The sequence below is a fragment of the Pseudophryne corroboree genome, chromosome 9, assembly GCF_028390025.1.
Source record: "Pseudophryne corroboree isolate aPseCor3 chromosome 9, aPseCor3.hap2, whole genome shotgun sequence".
Lineage (NCBI taxonomy): Eukaryota > Metazoa > Chordata > Amphibia > Anura > Myobatrachidae > Pseudophryne > Pseudophryne corroboree.
The window spans coordinates 235360924-235374441 of NC_086452.1; the positions used below are offsets into that span (position 1 = coordinate 235360924).

The following is a 13518-nucleotide window of genomic DNA, read 5'->3' on the forward strand; positions in this document are numbered from 1 at the left end:
ACATGCGGTGGGATGCGCTCAGCACAGGGCTAGTCCGCCCCACATGTCAGGCCTGCCGCCCTCCCCCTACAGAAGTACAAAAGTATCACACAGCAGCGATGCTTTTGCACTTCAGGAGTAGCTCCCGGCCAGTGCAGCTTTTGAGTACTGACCGGGAGCTACTCGTCGCTGCCCGGGTCGCAGCGGCTGCGTGGGATGTCACGCAGTCGCTGCAGCCCACCCCCCGTATGGTCCGGCCATGCCTGCGTTGGCCAGACCCTGCCCACAAAACGGCGTCCAAAAGCCACCGTGCCGCCCTCTCCCGCCCAGTGACCGCCTCTGCCTGTCATTCACTAGGCAATGACAGCCATCAGCTGTCAGCCATTTGCCAGCACCCTGCGGCACCAGCGCATGCGTACTTCCAACCTGATCGCTACGCTGCAATGAACGTCAGCCTGCGATCAGGTCAGAATGACCCCCTATGTCATTTGTTTATTAGGGAAGTTGACAATCTTGCAATTACATGTATAGATACATTGTGCTTAGTACTGTACATAAGTAAAGACAGCATTGTTTAAAGCAACATCTTTATTTTCACTTTGATCTTTACAACACATCAGTTCACCATAATCTAGGGGGTGAGCGCTATATACCTGTATAGTATTTAGTAAACCAGCAAGACGGACAATCTTGCTTTTATATTAGCAGCACTCCCCGCACTATCAGTAGCACCATAGTGCGCAGTTGATGTTCAAATTCCCTCCTATGATTTCAATTGTCCAGCTACTGCAGCAAGAGGTGCAATAAAATACACATATGGGACAGGAAACAAACAAGATAGGGAACAAAGGGATCAAGCAATATTCTATGAAGTAGGCAAAATAGATACCCCAGAAACCAAACTTAGTGATTTCCTCACAACATTCAAATCACTAGAAAAATTGATCTGTAAAGAGAACAAATTTATGGTGGGACACACAGACACTTAATTGGTACCTCACAAACAATTTGGTACCAAAGGGCTCAAGATAAAAAAGACACTGTATTCCTAACAAGATGAAATGAAATATTAACCGATTGCTCACACTTATTGACACAACTGATAGCAGGGCCGTCTTTTTGTATGGGCTCAATGGGCACTTGCCCAAGGGCCCCAGGATTCTAAGGGCCGTGGACTGATAGCTGAGGGTCTCCTCTTTCCAGGGGCACCAGATTTTTGAAAATAATCCCTGGGGGACCGGAGATATCCAACTTCAAAGCAGTGGTCCCCATCCAAGCCTGTTAATTATTATTCCCAGCCAGATACCTTGGGTCTGACTTAAGGCCCATACACACGGTGAGATTCGGGCTATGCCCGATTCTCACTATACGACAGGGGTTCGATCGGCACATAGTCAGTATCGTAAGCACATAATGAATGTGCTTGCGATACTGACTATGGGGGTCATTCCGAGTTGATCACTAGCAGAAAATGTTCGCTATGGAGCGATGATGCAAAAAAACGACACTTCTGCGCAAGCGTATGCAGCACAATGCGCACGCGCGACGTACTTTTACAGCGGCCGATGTAGTTTCACACAAGGCCTACCGAAGCTTTTCAGTCTCACTGGTGGCCGCAGAGTGATTGACATGAAGTGGGCGTTTCTGGGTGTCAACTGACCGTTTTCAGCGAGTGTTCAAAAAAACGCAGGCGTGCCAGGAAAAACGCAGGCGTGGCTGGGCGAACGCAGGGCGTGTTCGTGATGTCATAACAGGAACTGAACAGTCTGAAGTCATCGCAAGCGCTGAGTAGGTCTGAAGCTACTCAGAAACTACACAAAATTATCTTGTAGCCGCTCTGCGATCCTTTCGTTCGCACTTCTACTAAGCTAAAATACACTCCCAGTGGGAGGCGGCATAGCTTTTGCACGGATGCTAAAAACAGCTAGCAAGCGATCAACTCGGAATGACCCCCTATGTGCGATTTTGGCTAAGTGTCAATTCTGACTATCTCTTCTATAGAGATAGTCAAAATTGACTTGCCTGCACAGTCTATCTATTCTTGCGATGCCATTGAATCGGGATCGCAAGGTGACTTTCACCTTGCGATCTGCACTAACTTTTCTTACGATTTTGACTATATAGTCAAAATCGTAAGAAAATATCTCACCATGTGTACACACCATTAGAGGTTTTCTGAGGGTATACTCCAAAAGCTGGCACTCTCCCCTTTTGGTGGACACTGGCAGCTTGTCTCTACTATGCCAAGAACCAGAGATATCAGCCTTCAAGCAGCTGGTGCCTGCTCCAGCTCTACACGCCTAATATGTAGTTTTATATTTTCATTGGTGGATTGTTCTGGCTCCTGAACTCTCCCCAGTCCCCAAGTCCCCAGTACCTCCTGAAAGGTGAAGCTCTTTAGTTTTTTTATTCCATTCAAAGCTAAGAAATCTATTTTTAGGAACTTGAGATATATGCAGTCAAGCAAGCTGCCCTCCCACCAGAAAATGATGAATATTAAACACACTCACTATCCACCACTCATCTACATATTAAACACCCCCTACCACCCTGTAAGCCATGTACCAGGGTCCCATCATTCAGCCCAATGCCCCCTTCTGCAGTTAAGTGTTCTCCCTCCCGATCCATCTGTGCAGTAAAGGAGTAATTAGCAGAAATTACTGCTCCAGGTCCTACATGCTGAGTGGAACATAGCAGCCCCTACCACTGGAGGATGGGTAAGGGGCCCAGTGCATTGCTGTGCCCAGGGGCCTACACTGCTGTTAAGACAGCTCTGACTGATTGTGGACACACAGAAGGAAGAACTCAACACCTTAAAGAAATAGACAGATTAAACACAAAATAATAACCGTACGAGCAAGATGAGGAGTTTCACACACTGACAAATCTAACCCTAGCCAAACTTAAACAAGGGTAAGACAAGATCATATGAACAAAACCGCATGATTCTAAGGGACAGATACGGAATCAGAAACAAAGCACATATACATACACAAGGAAAGAAGAAGAAGACAGTCAGGAACATTAAGTGTATATCCCCAACCAAACCAAGATTGAATATTCAACACAACAGGAGAGTACCAACACCAAAAACACCAATCTATAAGAAATTAAACCTGACTTACCAAGAATACATGACCAAGCTAAATACCAAAAAGATCCAGAATAGAGAGAGACACCTGGAAGGCTTTGAATCAGACAGCGAGTCAACCACGAGCACTGCCTATGATACATCCTTCACCATACATGATATAGAGAAGGATTTAGAGTTCAACGTAGCCAGACAATTATTGGAACAAGGATGGTGAGACATTGAACCTACACTGACAGCAGAGTCACATATGATCCAACCATCTACAAGTGAAAACCCATTAAGGGACACCAACCCTACCAACATACAATGTGCAAATCAACAAAAATTTTTAGAGCAGGAGACAGGGCCTGTCACAACACTGAAAAAAAATAAAAAGAAAGAAGGAAGAACTAGAAGGGGATGTAGAGGGGGACAAAGTGGCCAAACGACAGGATCAAGGGTCAACACCACCCCTGGAAATGGAATATTCAACCTCAGCGACACAACATTGAACAATAAACATCTGAGTGCACTCGACAAAGGCCTCAAGTTTGCACCAACATCCAACATGAATAAGTTTGACACATATTTAGACATACAAAAGTTTACATGTAAACTGCCTCTGAAGACATTCTTTCACAAAACACCTGTACCACAATACAAACCCCTGACTACTGATATATACAAACACACCAAACAGAAACCAGCCTCTACTTTCTACCCCAGTTACGTGATGGGACAACAAATAGAAACCATCACCAATATGGTACAACATGAAGTTTTCAAACTCTGTGATAAACCACAGAGATATACACACACAACAACATGACAAAAGCTGAACTTAATGCACTAAAATAACTAAGCATCAAAAAGGCAATCATAGTGAAACCTGCGGATGTGGGAGATTACTAGATGAAATCACGACATACAAGAAATTAGACAAAGACCTAACAATGAAATACAAACAAGAGTTACAGTCACTTCTCAAAGGGGACCTGGACACTAGGATACTGACGACGAAAGAATAATCATTTCTAGACATCTCACACCCAATTATCCCAGTGTTCTACTACCTTCCTAAAATTCATAAGAACCACCATCATCCACCTGGCAGACCAATCATATCTGGCATAAACTCACTTACCTCCAACCTTTCCCCATACCTGTATAAATTTCTACAACCATACGTATCAGCACATAAATCCTATTTGAAAGACATTACTGATATACTCAACAAACTACAGGGGGTACAATGGAACGAGGAGCTCTGGTTGTTTACCAGCGATGTGACATCTTTATACACCATAATAGACCACGAAATAGGAATATCCAGCATACAACATTACATGACAAAAGACACTGAAATACCACCCAAACAAAGGGATTTCATTACCAACTGCATCCGTTTCATACTCACCCATAACTACGTATGGTTTAAAGATCCATCTTACCTCCAGTCAACTGCACAGCAATGGGGACGGGGTTCGCAACGAGATACGCAAATCTCTTTATGAGTCATTGGGAGGAGAAATACATCTTTTCAAAGAGAGAGCTTGATGCGAACCTTGTCCTATGGACAAGGTTCATAGATTATATATTCTTTATATGGAAGGGCGACATTAACTCACTTAACACGTTTATCAGCTACATTAACAACAGCCAACACAACCTACAGTTAACGACCATCTTTAGCTGGACACAGGTCAAGTTTCTAGACCTGAATATATTCACCAGCAACAAAGAATTATACACGAACATGTTCCACAAGGTGGTTGATGTGAACAGTTTCATTCTAGCATCAAGTGGCCGTTGCCACAATTGGTTGAGCAACATTCCAAAAGGACAGTTCAAGAGAACAAGGAGAAACTGCTCAAGACTGACTGATTATGACAAACAGGGACAAGATTTGAAATAAAAACTGCTAGCGAAACACCCTAATAATGAACCTGTAAAGGTTCCACTGGAACCTGTAAAGCAGGAGCACCAAATCGAAACACTAAGTAACATCCATCTCCAATATTATGGAAATCATAATCACGAGTACCTTGACCTGTCACAATAAGGGATTAATCTATATTCTAGAGTGCCCATGTCATAAAAAGTACCAAGGTAGGACCATTAGACAATTAAAGACACGGATCATAGAACATGTTCGCAATACAAAAAGGAATCAGAAGTACACCTGCTTTCTGCACATTTCAGAAATTCCACAATAGCAACCCCTCAGCACTCACATTCACAGGACTCAGAGGAGGGGACTACACCCAACAAATAAACAAAGAGGAACTCAGACTTAACATCGACATGGACACATTAGCACCAAGGGGCTTAAATATTGATAACGAGGTCAGGTCAATAATATATAAGTAGGACAAAACAGATTAAGGACAATTTCACTGTAAGTATACTTACTAGTCCATTTAGTAATAATATTAGCTATGTGCTTAGGAGATGTAGCCAGCATGTTACTGTATGTAGTACCAATGGTCCGCAACATAAGACATGAAATTCCCACCCAGATCAATCATCCCTGCAATCCATATTGTCATCAGAAAGGTCACCCAAATAGATGCTCACAGAGCCTACATTACAACACAATATACGTAATTAAACTATCAGAGCGTTTAGTGATTATCTACTATGACAAATGGAACATAATGTTACAAATATCTATTGTTTCATTGTAAGAGCCAAGTATATAGTATCTGAAGCGAGCATTTAGCTAATACATATCACAATATAAGCAATATAAAGTTACATTTATCTGCAACTATGATTCAATGTGTAACCCAGAGGTTCCCAAACGCGGTCCTCAAGGCACCTCAACAGTCCAGGTTTTAGGTATATTCATGGCTCAGCACAGATGGTTAAATCAAATTGACTAGGGTACTAATTAAGTCACCTGTGGCCAGGCATGGATACATTTAAAACCAGGACCGTTGGGGTGCCTTGAGGACCAAGTTTGGGAACCTCTGGTGTAACCATTATATTATCAATATGGGTTAACCCTTCGACCTATGTCGAAATACACACAAAAAAAACAATGAAAAATGCATGTCGGTATTTTGACCTGTCGGCATTTTACATGTCGGTATTTTGACCTTGTCTGTATTTTAAATGTCTGTATTTTGTCCATGTCGGGATTTTGACCTTGTCAGGATTTTGACCGTCGGTCAATTGCTGTCGGGATTTCAACCGTCGGGATTTTGATTGGAGGTATTTCATACCGATCCCGTCTGCTGTATATGCCTGGGTAAGCCTTGTATGCAGTTTGTATCTTTTTATTGCATGACTACAACTGAATTGGACATATGATTTGATATCAACTGTGAATTTTTTTTTACTGAGTATGTTATCAAAACATCTACCATATTATGCCCTAAATGTTGCTTTCTTGATATTGTTTTCACCTGCTCTGCTACTGTATCTTTGAGTACAAAAAATGTACATAAATCCCTGAAGTGCTCAATGCTGGTGAACTTTTCTCAGTCATTTTATTTTGACCTTTATTGTTTGTGAAGCAATTAAAAGCTGCCACTAGGTGGCATACCCTCTAAGTTTGGTAGAGGTCCCAAGAAAAGGACACATTGCACTAGTGATTCGAAAAGAGAGTTTCTACAGGAGATAATAACTTAAACATCTGTTCACTGTGATGGCCTCTATGCATGAAAGTGTTAATTGATATTATCACATTGAAATCTTATTTAAAATGTGATTTTTGATAAATATGCCCCTAAAACTGAGTAATATTACATCCCTCATTTATATCAGAGAGACACAAAGTAATCACATGCTAATTTTAAAATCTATCATCACCACTTTCATCCGCTCTATGTTTCATATCTTAAATTTAAGATATGTTAAATTTGATAAAATAAATATTTGAAAATAATCAGGAACATTAATATTAAAAACATTCTTCTACATATTTTGAACGTGTTCTTTTTTATTTCTCTTACAAACTGTATTATTTACCTATTAGTAACAATATGACTAATGTTTATAAATATGGACTATAGTTAATACGGGTGTGGTATAAAAGATAGATAGTGTCTAGTTAGACAGTCAATAGATAGACACCATATGTTAGACAGACATTGGGTCGACAGGGTCAAGGTCGACAGGGTCAAAAAGTCGACACGAAAGAGGTAGATAGTACAAAAGGTCGAAAGGGTCGAAAGGTCGACATGGTCAAAAGGTCGACATAAAAAAGGTAGACACCATGTTTTTTTTATTTTTGAGGTTTGTGTGGATAGTTTTGTCATCTGGGACCAGAGGCGTATTGGCCATAGGATCTACAGGGAAGATTCCCGGTGGGCCGACGTACCAGTGGGGCCTGTTTTGTTTGAGGACATGTGGTCCTATTTATAGACATAATGAATAAGATGCCAAACTATTTGCATATATGAAAATTACTATGCCACTTAGCCTGTGATTGCAGATGATCTAGTGTATGCTCTGTCTGCCTGCTTGGCTGACATATAAGATTGAGTGAATAGTGATTGGGATACGGTTGGTGTAATAAGCAAGAAAATATATCTTTCTAAAGAATTATATAGTTTCCTAAATTCTAAAGGTGTATCATATAATGTGCTCATAACATTTAATTTTATTTCCTTTTAACTTCCTCCTTGATGCTGGACATGCCCACTATCTGGAAAGTCTTGGGGGGAGGGTGCTGCTGCCATGGCCCCTGGCTAGACCTTACACCTCTGGTGCTGCCCATGTGGGGCCACAAGTACAAATTTTCCAGGGCCACTTTTTGTTCCCAATCCGCCCCTGTCTGGGACCCCCAATTGTAGAAAGGCATACCTTCGCGGGGCTCGTTTTGCTCGCCACGCTTCGGGCTCGGTGACTCGCTGCGCTCGACACAACGTTTATTACCAACTCTATGCCGACATGGGTAGAGAAGGTATGAAATAGCCCAAAAACATGTTAAATTTTTAAAAAAAACATTGTCTATCTTTTTTATGTTGACCATTTTCATGTCAACCTTTTGACCCTGTCGACCTTTTGGACTGTCTACCTTTTTCATGTTGACCTATTGACCCTGTCGACCTAATGTCTTTCTAACTTATGGTGTCTATCTGTTGACTGTCTAACTAGACACTGTCTATCTATCAACCGGATACCAGTTAATACACTTATGTGTGTCAAAATAATGCATATCTCACATGTTAACATATTACTTATTATGCGCTTGTATTTTCTTACTATATATTCACTTTTATATACAGAGATGTGCTATCTGTATTTATTTGAACACGTTTTTAATCATAGCTGAAATAAAAGCACAACCTGTATGATATAAGATGTCAACACATTTTCTAGTTTCACCACAATCTTTAATTGGAAGATAGTACTATAAATGGGTCTGGGACTCCAGGTCGACAACAAAAAGGTCGACACACCTTAAGTCGACGTCAATTGGTCGACACACCTTAGGTCGACATGGACAAAAGGTCAACATGAACAAGGTCGACATGGACAAAAGGTCGACATGAGTTTTTTATGTTTTTTTGGTGTTGTTTTCTTCATAGAGTGACCGGGAACCCCAATTAGTGCACCGCGTCCCCTCGCATGGCTCGCTTCGCTCGCCATGCTTCGGGCATGGTGCCTTCGCTCCGCTTCACTCAGCACAGATTACCGTTCCAATCGTAGTCCACGTGGATCGTTAAGTATGAAAAGGTTCCAAAAAAGAAAAAAATTGTGAAAAATGCATGTCGACCTTTTTCCACATCAACCTTGTTCCTGTCGACCTTTTGTCCATGTCGACCTTTTGTCTATGTTGACATAAGGTGTGTCGACCGATTGGTGTCGACATAAGGTGTGTCGACCTTTTTGTTGTCGACCTGGAGTCCGGATACCCTATAAATGTTGAAGTTAATATACATATAACTAAAACCCAATTGGTGAAGTCCCGAATGAAATAGGTCTAATGTAGCTTAGACTATTATAACACCAAAGCTTTGGTTGTATCAAAAGTCATATTTGGATCTACCAGTTGTTCTTTAAACTAGCTGCAAGTAGCAACAAATAAATTAATACTGTATCTGCATTAATAATCTAGCTGCATTCATTACATGAAGTTCCCTGTGTAAAGGTGACTTTAACTATCTGGGATAAACTAAATGAACATCAGCTCCCTACCCATCCCCTTTGACTCCCATCTGGTATCTCCCCCAGTTTCCACTGCCCTGTATACTGTAGGTGCTTACATGTGTCCCTTGGTGAGGCCAGGATTACCAGATTCTCTCATATTCTGGGGTACTTTGCACCCAGTGATTTTTCAGAGCTGTGCGAAAGTCACGGTGTGGGATCTAACTGTCAATTTGACTATATGCAAATCTTTAGCTTCATTCAATCTCCAAGTAAGATACACAAAATCAGGCAACCCACACCACTTTAAAATGTATGCTTTTATGACCTGGGACACAAGAGAGTGATCTCCATCTTCTATTCCCTATTTTCCAATCACCCCAATAGAATTTAAAGAACCCTTCAAACAGGCCTGAATGGGACTTAGAACAGTGTTTAGAAGAAGAGTGGGTGCAGTGGGTTGTTAAAATGTCCATTAATAATCTGAAGGAGAATTCTTAGAAAATCTATACACAATGGTACTTGGTCCCTGAAATGTTTCACTCTATCTACCTGGCATCATCAGATATCTGTTGGCAACAATGTGGGTTCCATGGTACGTAATGAAAATATGGTGGTATTGCCCTTTTATCTAAAATTTCTGGAATAAAGTTCTTTCCCTAGTGGGCAGTGTATCTACAACCATCCCACTTAAGGATCTGCTCTATTCGCTGTTATGCAAGCCATTGAGAGGAGTAGCCATACCGCAGAATAAACTAAACAGCCACATATTTACTGCAGCAAAACTTACTGCCTCAACTTGGAAGAAAAACTTTTAACGTCCCCCCACCCCCATCTCCACACTAATTAACAAGGTTTGGTATTTGAACTCGATGAAGTACACCACCACCCTTCTTGATGAGAAAGTGGACAAGTTCCAAGCAGTTTGGAGTTCTTGGTATTAGCATTTCAATTAGCAGGTGCCTGGTGAAAAGTGACCTAGTCTCCATATTAGGGCCCAGATTTATCAAGCCTTGGAGAGTGATGAATTGCACGCTGTTAAACTACAAACCATTCAGCTCCTAACTTTCATTTTTCAAACACAGCCTGTGACATGACAGTTACCACTCTCAGAGGCTTGATAAATCTGGGCCTAGATCTGTATTTATATATGTAGTTTATTTTCATACCTTTGATTCTTTAAAAGTAATAGATGTTGCCTGATCACCTCATACCCCTGCCCAACCCCCTTCCTTACCCCTACCTTCTAATAAACAATAAAGAGTTGTATGAATTTTGTATTTTTTTATTTAAGGGACAAGTTATGTATTCATTCATCTATGCACTTGTGTGCTGCATTCATAAATAAAGAGAATAATACAAAATAGAATCTAGCTACATAAATTCTTATTAGCTATGCAGAAGTACCTTGTTTTTAATGTCTTTTAAACATTTTTATTCAATTTGTAATATTTTTTGTACAATATTCAGTGTTGTAACTTACACAGTGAGAGAGAAGTGAGAGCTACCGTGTGTGTATTTCTCTCCATACATACTATTTGAAAATTACTGCTTATTTCTCTTTGAAAATTGCCAACATATTTTCGGTCCCTGTGTTTCTCACTACATATTTTGAATACTTTTTATATAGATGATCCATAGACTCACCCTTCATCACAGGAGTATTCAACAACAGCTCCAAACACAAATGAATCTCCTTCTTTCAGTTCAAATGATCCAAAAGGAATATCACCAGGATGTCCGCAAGATCTCCCTAAATAATATAAATGTCAAATATTTTAAACTGTTCAATTATCTTTCATTACTAACTGAAGAAGATGTATTATTTAATGTAGAGTATTGAGCATCAGTAGTTCTACCGAATGAAATTTAGGAATATATCAATTTAGTGCATCGTTTTTTCAACAAAATGGGGTAATGTACAGATGGGAATGACTTTACAACCATATAGAAAGTGATTCAGTTTACAGAACTTTTAAAAAGATTATAGCCTTCTTATCTCCTATACTCACTGCTTTGTGTGTTTGTACTTTAATTTGTATGTATGTATGTATGGATACTTGGGCAACATTTAATTTGTAGTTTATTTTTCCGGTATCAGTGTTTTTTCCCCCCACTCACTTTGTAGCTCTAAATGTCTTTAACAAGTGGCCTTGAGTTAAACTCCAATGAAACCATATTGGTAACATGATGGCATTTGGTCCAGAACATTCAACCAGACACATTTTTAAAGTACAGCTTAAGCAACTTAACACTCAGAGAAATCCCTTGTTTACTCATTGTAATATAAAAATCTTCTCTAGCCTAATCATAACTGCTACTACAAACAAAGCATATACATATTTTTGGAATTTAAAATTTGTCTCATTACCGAGGTGAAGCAGGAAGGAACATCGACAAGATGTAAGAAAACCTTGTCTGTCAGAGTGGGGGAGTGAAAACTCTCCCCTCTGGCAATCCCCACCTGTGTCTCTGTCTGGCCGGCTCCAGTGCGCATGTGCGAGATCTCGTTACTCACGCGAGATCTCACATGCCGCCTGGAGCCAACACCCAGCACAGCCAGGAACTGCGCTGTCCCTGCTGTGGTGTATGGGTATCGACATCTGCAATCAATAGCTGCAGGCAGGGGCTGGCTGGAAGGGGGCCCCCCATGCCAGTGCAATTTAAGTGTTCCATGGCCATATGACTGCTGATTCCATGTGAGAAGCTGGGCCGCTTGCTTAAGTCTGCCCCCCAGGCTGAAAGTTTTCAGCAAGTCCCTGGCTGCAGGTGTTGGAATGGTCAGTGCCACTGACTATTCATACATTGCCCTGACAGGGACACACACCACCATATTAATACATGGGGGGAAGAGGTATCAGAGCAAATAACATGCGCTTTTTCCACTTCCCCTTCAAAATGATATTATACAGTATTCTTCCTGTCTCCGTCCTGGGCTTATGCCCTCTCTATTTTGTCTTGACAAAGACCCTTTGGGGCCAAAATGCCGACTATATGCTTTGATGGTGATGGCTTATTAGATCTACTTTTAACTTTTATGGTGAGTGCCCTCATTTGGTCTTACTGGGTGCATATAAAGCATATAAACATACTGTAGATGTGAATGAGCCAGGTACTTACCAGACTTCCTGCAAAATATCAATATATACAGTACACAGTATTATAATTTTTTGGTTAAATGCTACATGTTTTATAGCAAACATACTTACTTTTGCACTGCCCCTTTGGATTGGTAAACACCCATTTACCTCCAGAGCAAATCTGTTTAATTTGTCCAACACGACTAAAACCAGGGTAACAAGAATAAGTTACAGATTCTCCTTCTGCATAATTGTCTTTCAATTCACCATTTAGGGAAAAATTATCTATTCTCTCTGGGGCTGGACATCCTAAATGAAAGAAAGCAAATAAACAGACTTAAAGAATTGACTCATGTATTTTTTTTTAAATTATATTTGAATTAACATTATAATGCACATATTTAATTGCGATGGCTGTTATACTCATTATTCTCAATATATAGCATGCTATAGCCTCTTCTCTGATTGTAATCTATTAACTACTGTGCTTAACTGATGGTTGTTGTCTACAAAAAATAGTGTTTTTTTTCTCATTGAAATCAAAAACATATATTTTTTAATTAATTTAACTATTTCTTGAGAAGAAAATGTTGCCCATGTGTCTTCATTATAACATTACAGCCCACCCTCCATAGTAAAAGTATCTCAGATGGAGTATGATGGAACTCCAACAATTGTCTAAATGATGGAAATGAATACTTAGTAGGACAAGAGTGTGATTCAGCACTAGTCAGTAAATAATATAGATATTAAAAAAAAATCAAAATGTGACATTGTAATGGGATATAGGGCCTAATTCATACCCAATCACTGCAACAGCAGCGATCACAGTCTGAATCCCTATGACTAGTGCAAAAGCATCTCACTGGTGCAATCAGGCAAAGGCAATCGCGGGGAAGGAAGGGTGTTCAGACAGCATTAGAATGCCGTCGTTGGGGTGTGATCCGGAAAACGCAGGCATGTCCGGACCATTGTGGGGATGAGCTGTGGCGGTTGCATGACTTCACACGCAGTCACTGTGACCCAGAACATGGTGGGTGGCTGCCTGCCAGATCAGCTGGGCTACGCAGGTAGGGAGCTACTTGGCCGGTGCAAAAGCACCGCCGCCATGCTATGCTTTTACACCAGTGTGTGCGTGTGTCGGGGGGGGGGGGGGGGGCTTGACATGAGGGGCAGACTAGCCTCTGCTGTATGTCCCCTCACATGTTGGGGAAAGTGATCATAGATGTGCTAATTTTAGCACATCTATGATCAGGTCTGAATCACCCCCATAATCCACTATATTGT

At 40.8% G+C, this 13518-nt stretch overlaps 1 protein-coding gene across 1 annotated transcript in view; it reads right to left on the minus strand.

Annotated features, from left to right (window-relative positions):
- LOC134958791 (complement factor H-like) overlaps positions 1 to 13518 on the minus strand; it is a 258602-nt gene that overhangs the window by 221129 nt on the left and 23955 nt on the right. The window contains exons 2-3 of the mRNA XM_063941517.1: positions 12361 to 12540; positions 10799 to 10904 (exon numbers count right to left, since the gene is read on the minus strand). Of these exons, the coding sequence (XP_063797587.1) occupies positions 10799 to 10904; positions 12361 to 12540 (286 nt within the window). The remainder of the gene's footprint in view (positions 1 to 10798; positions 10905 to 12360; positions 12541 to 13518) is intronic.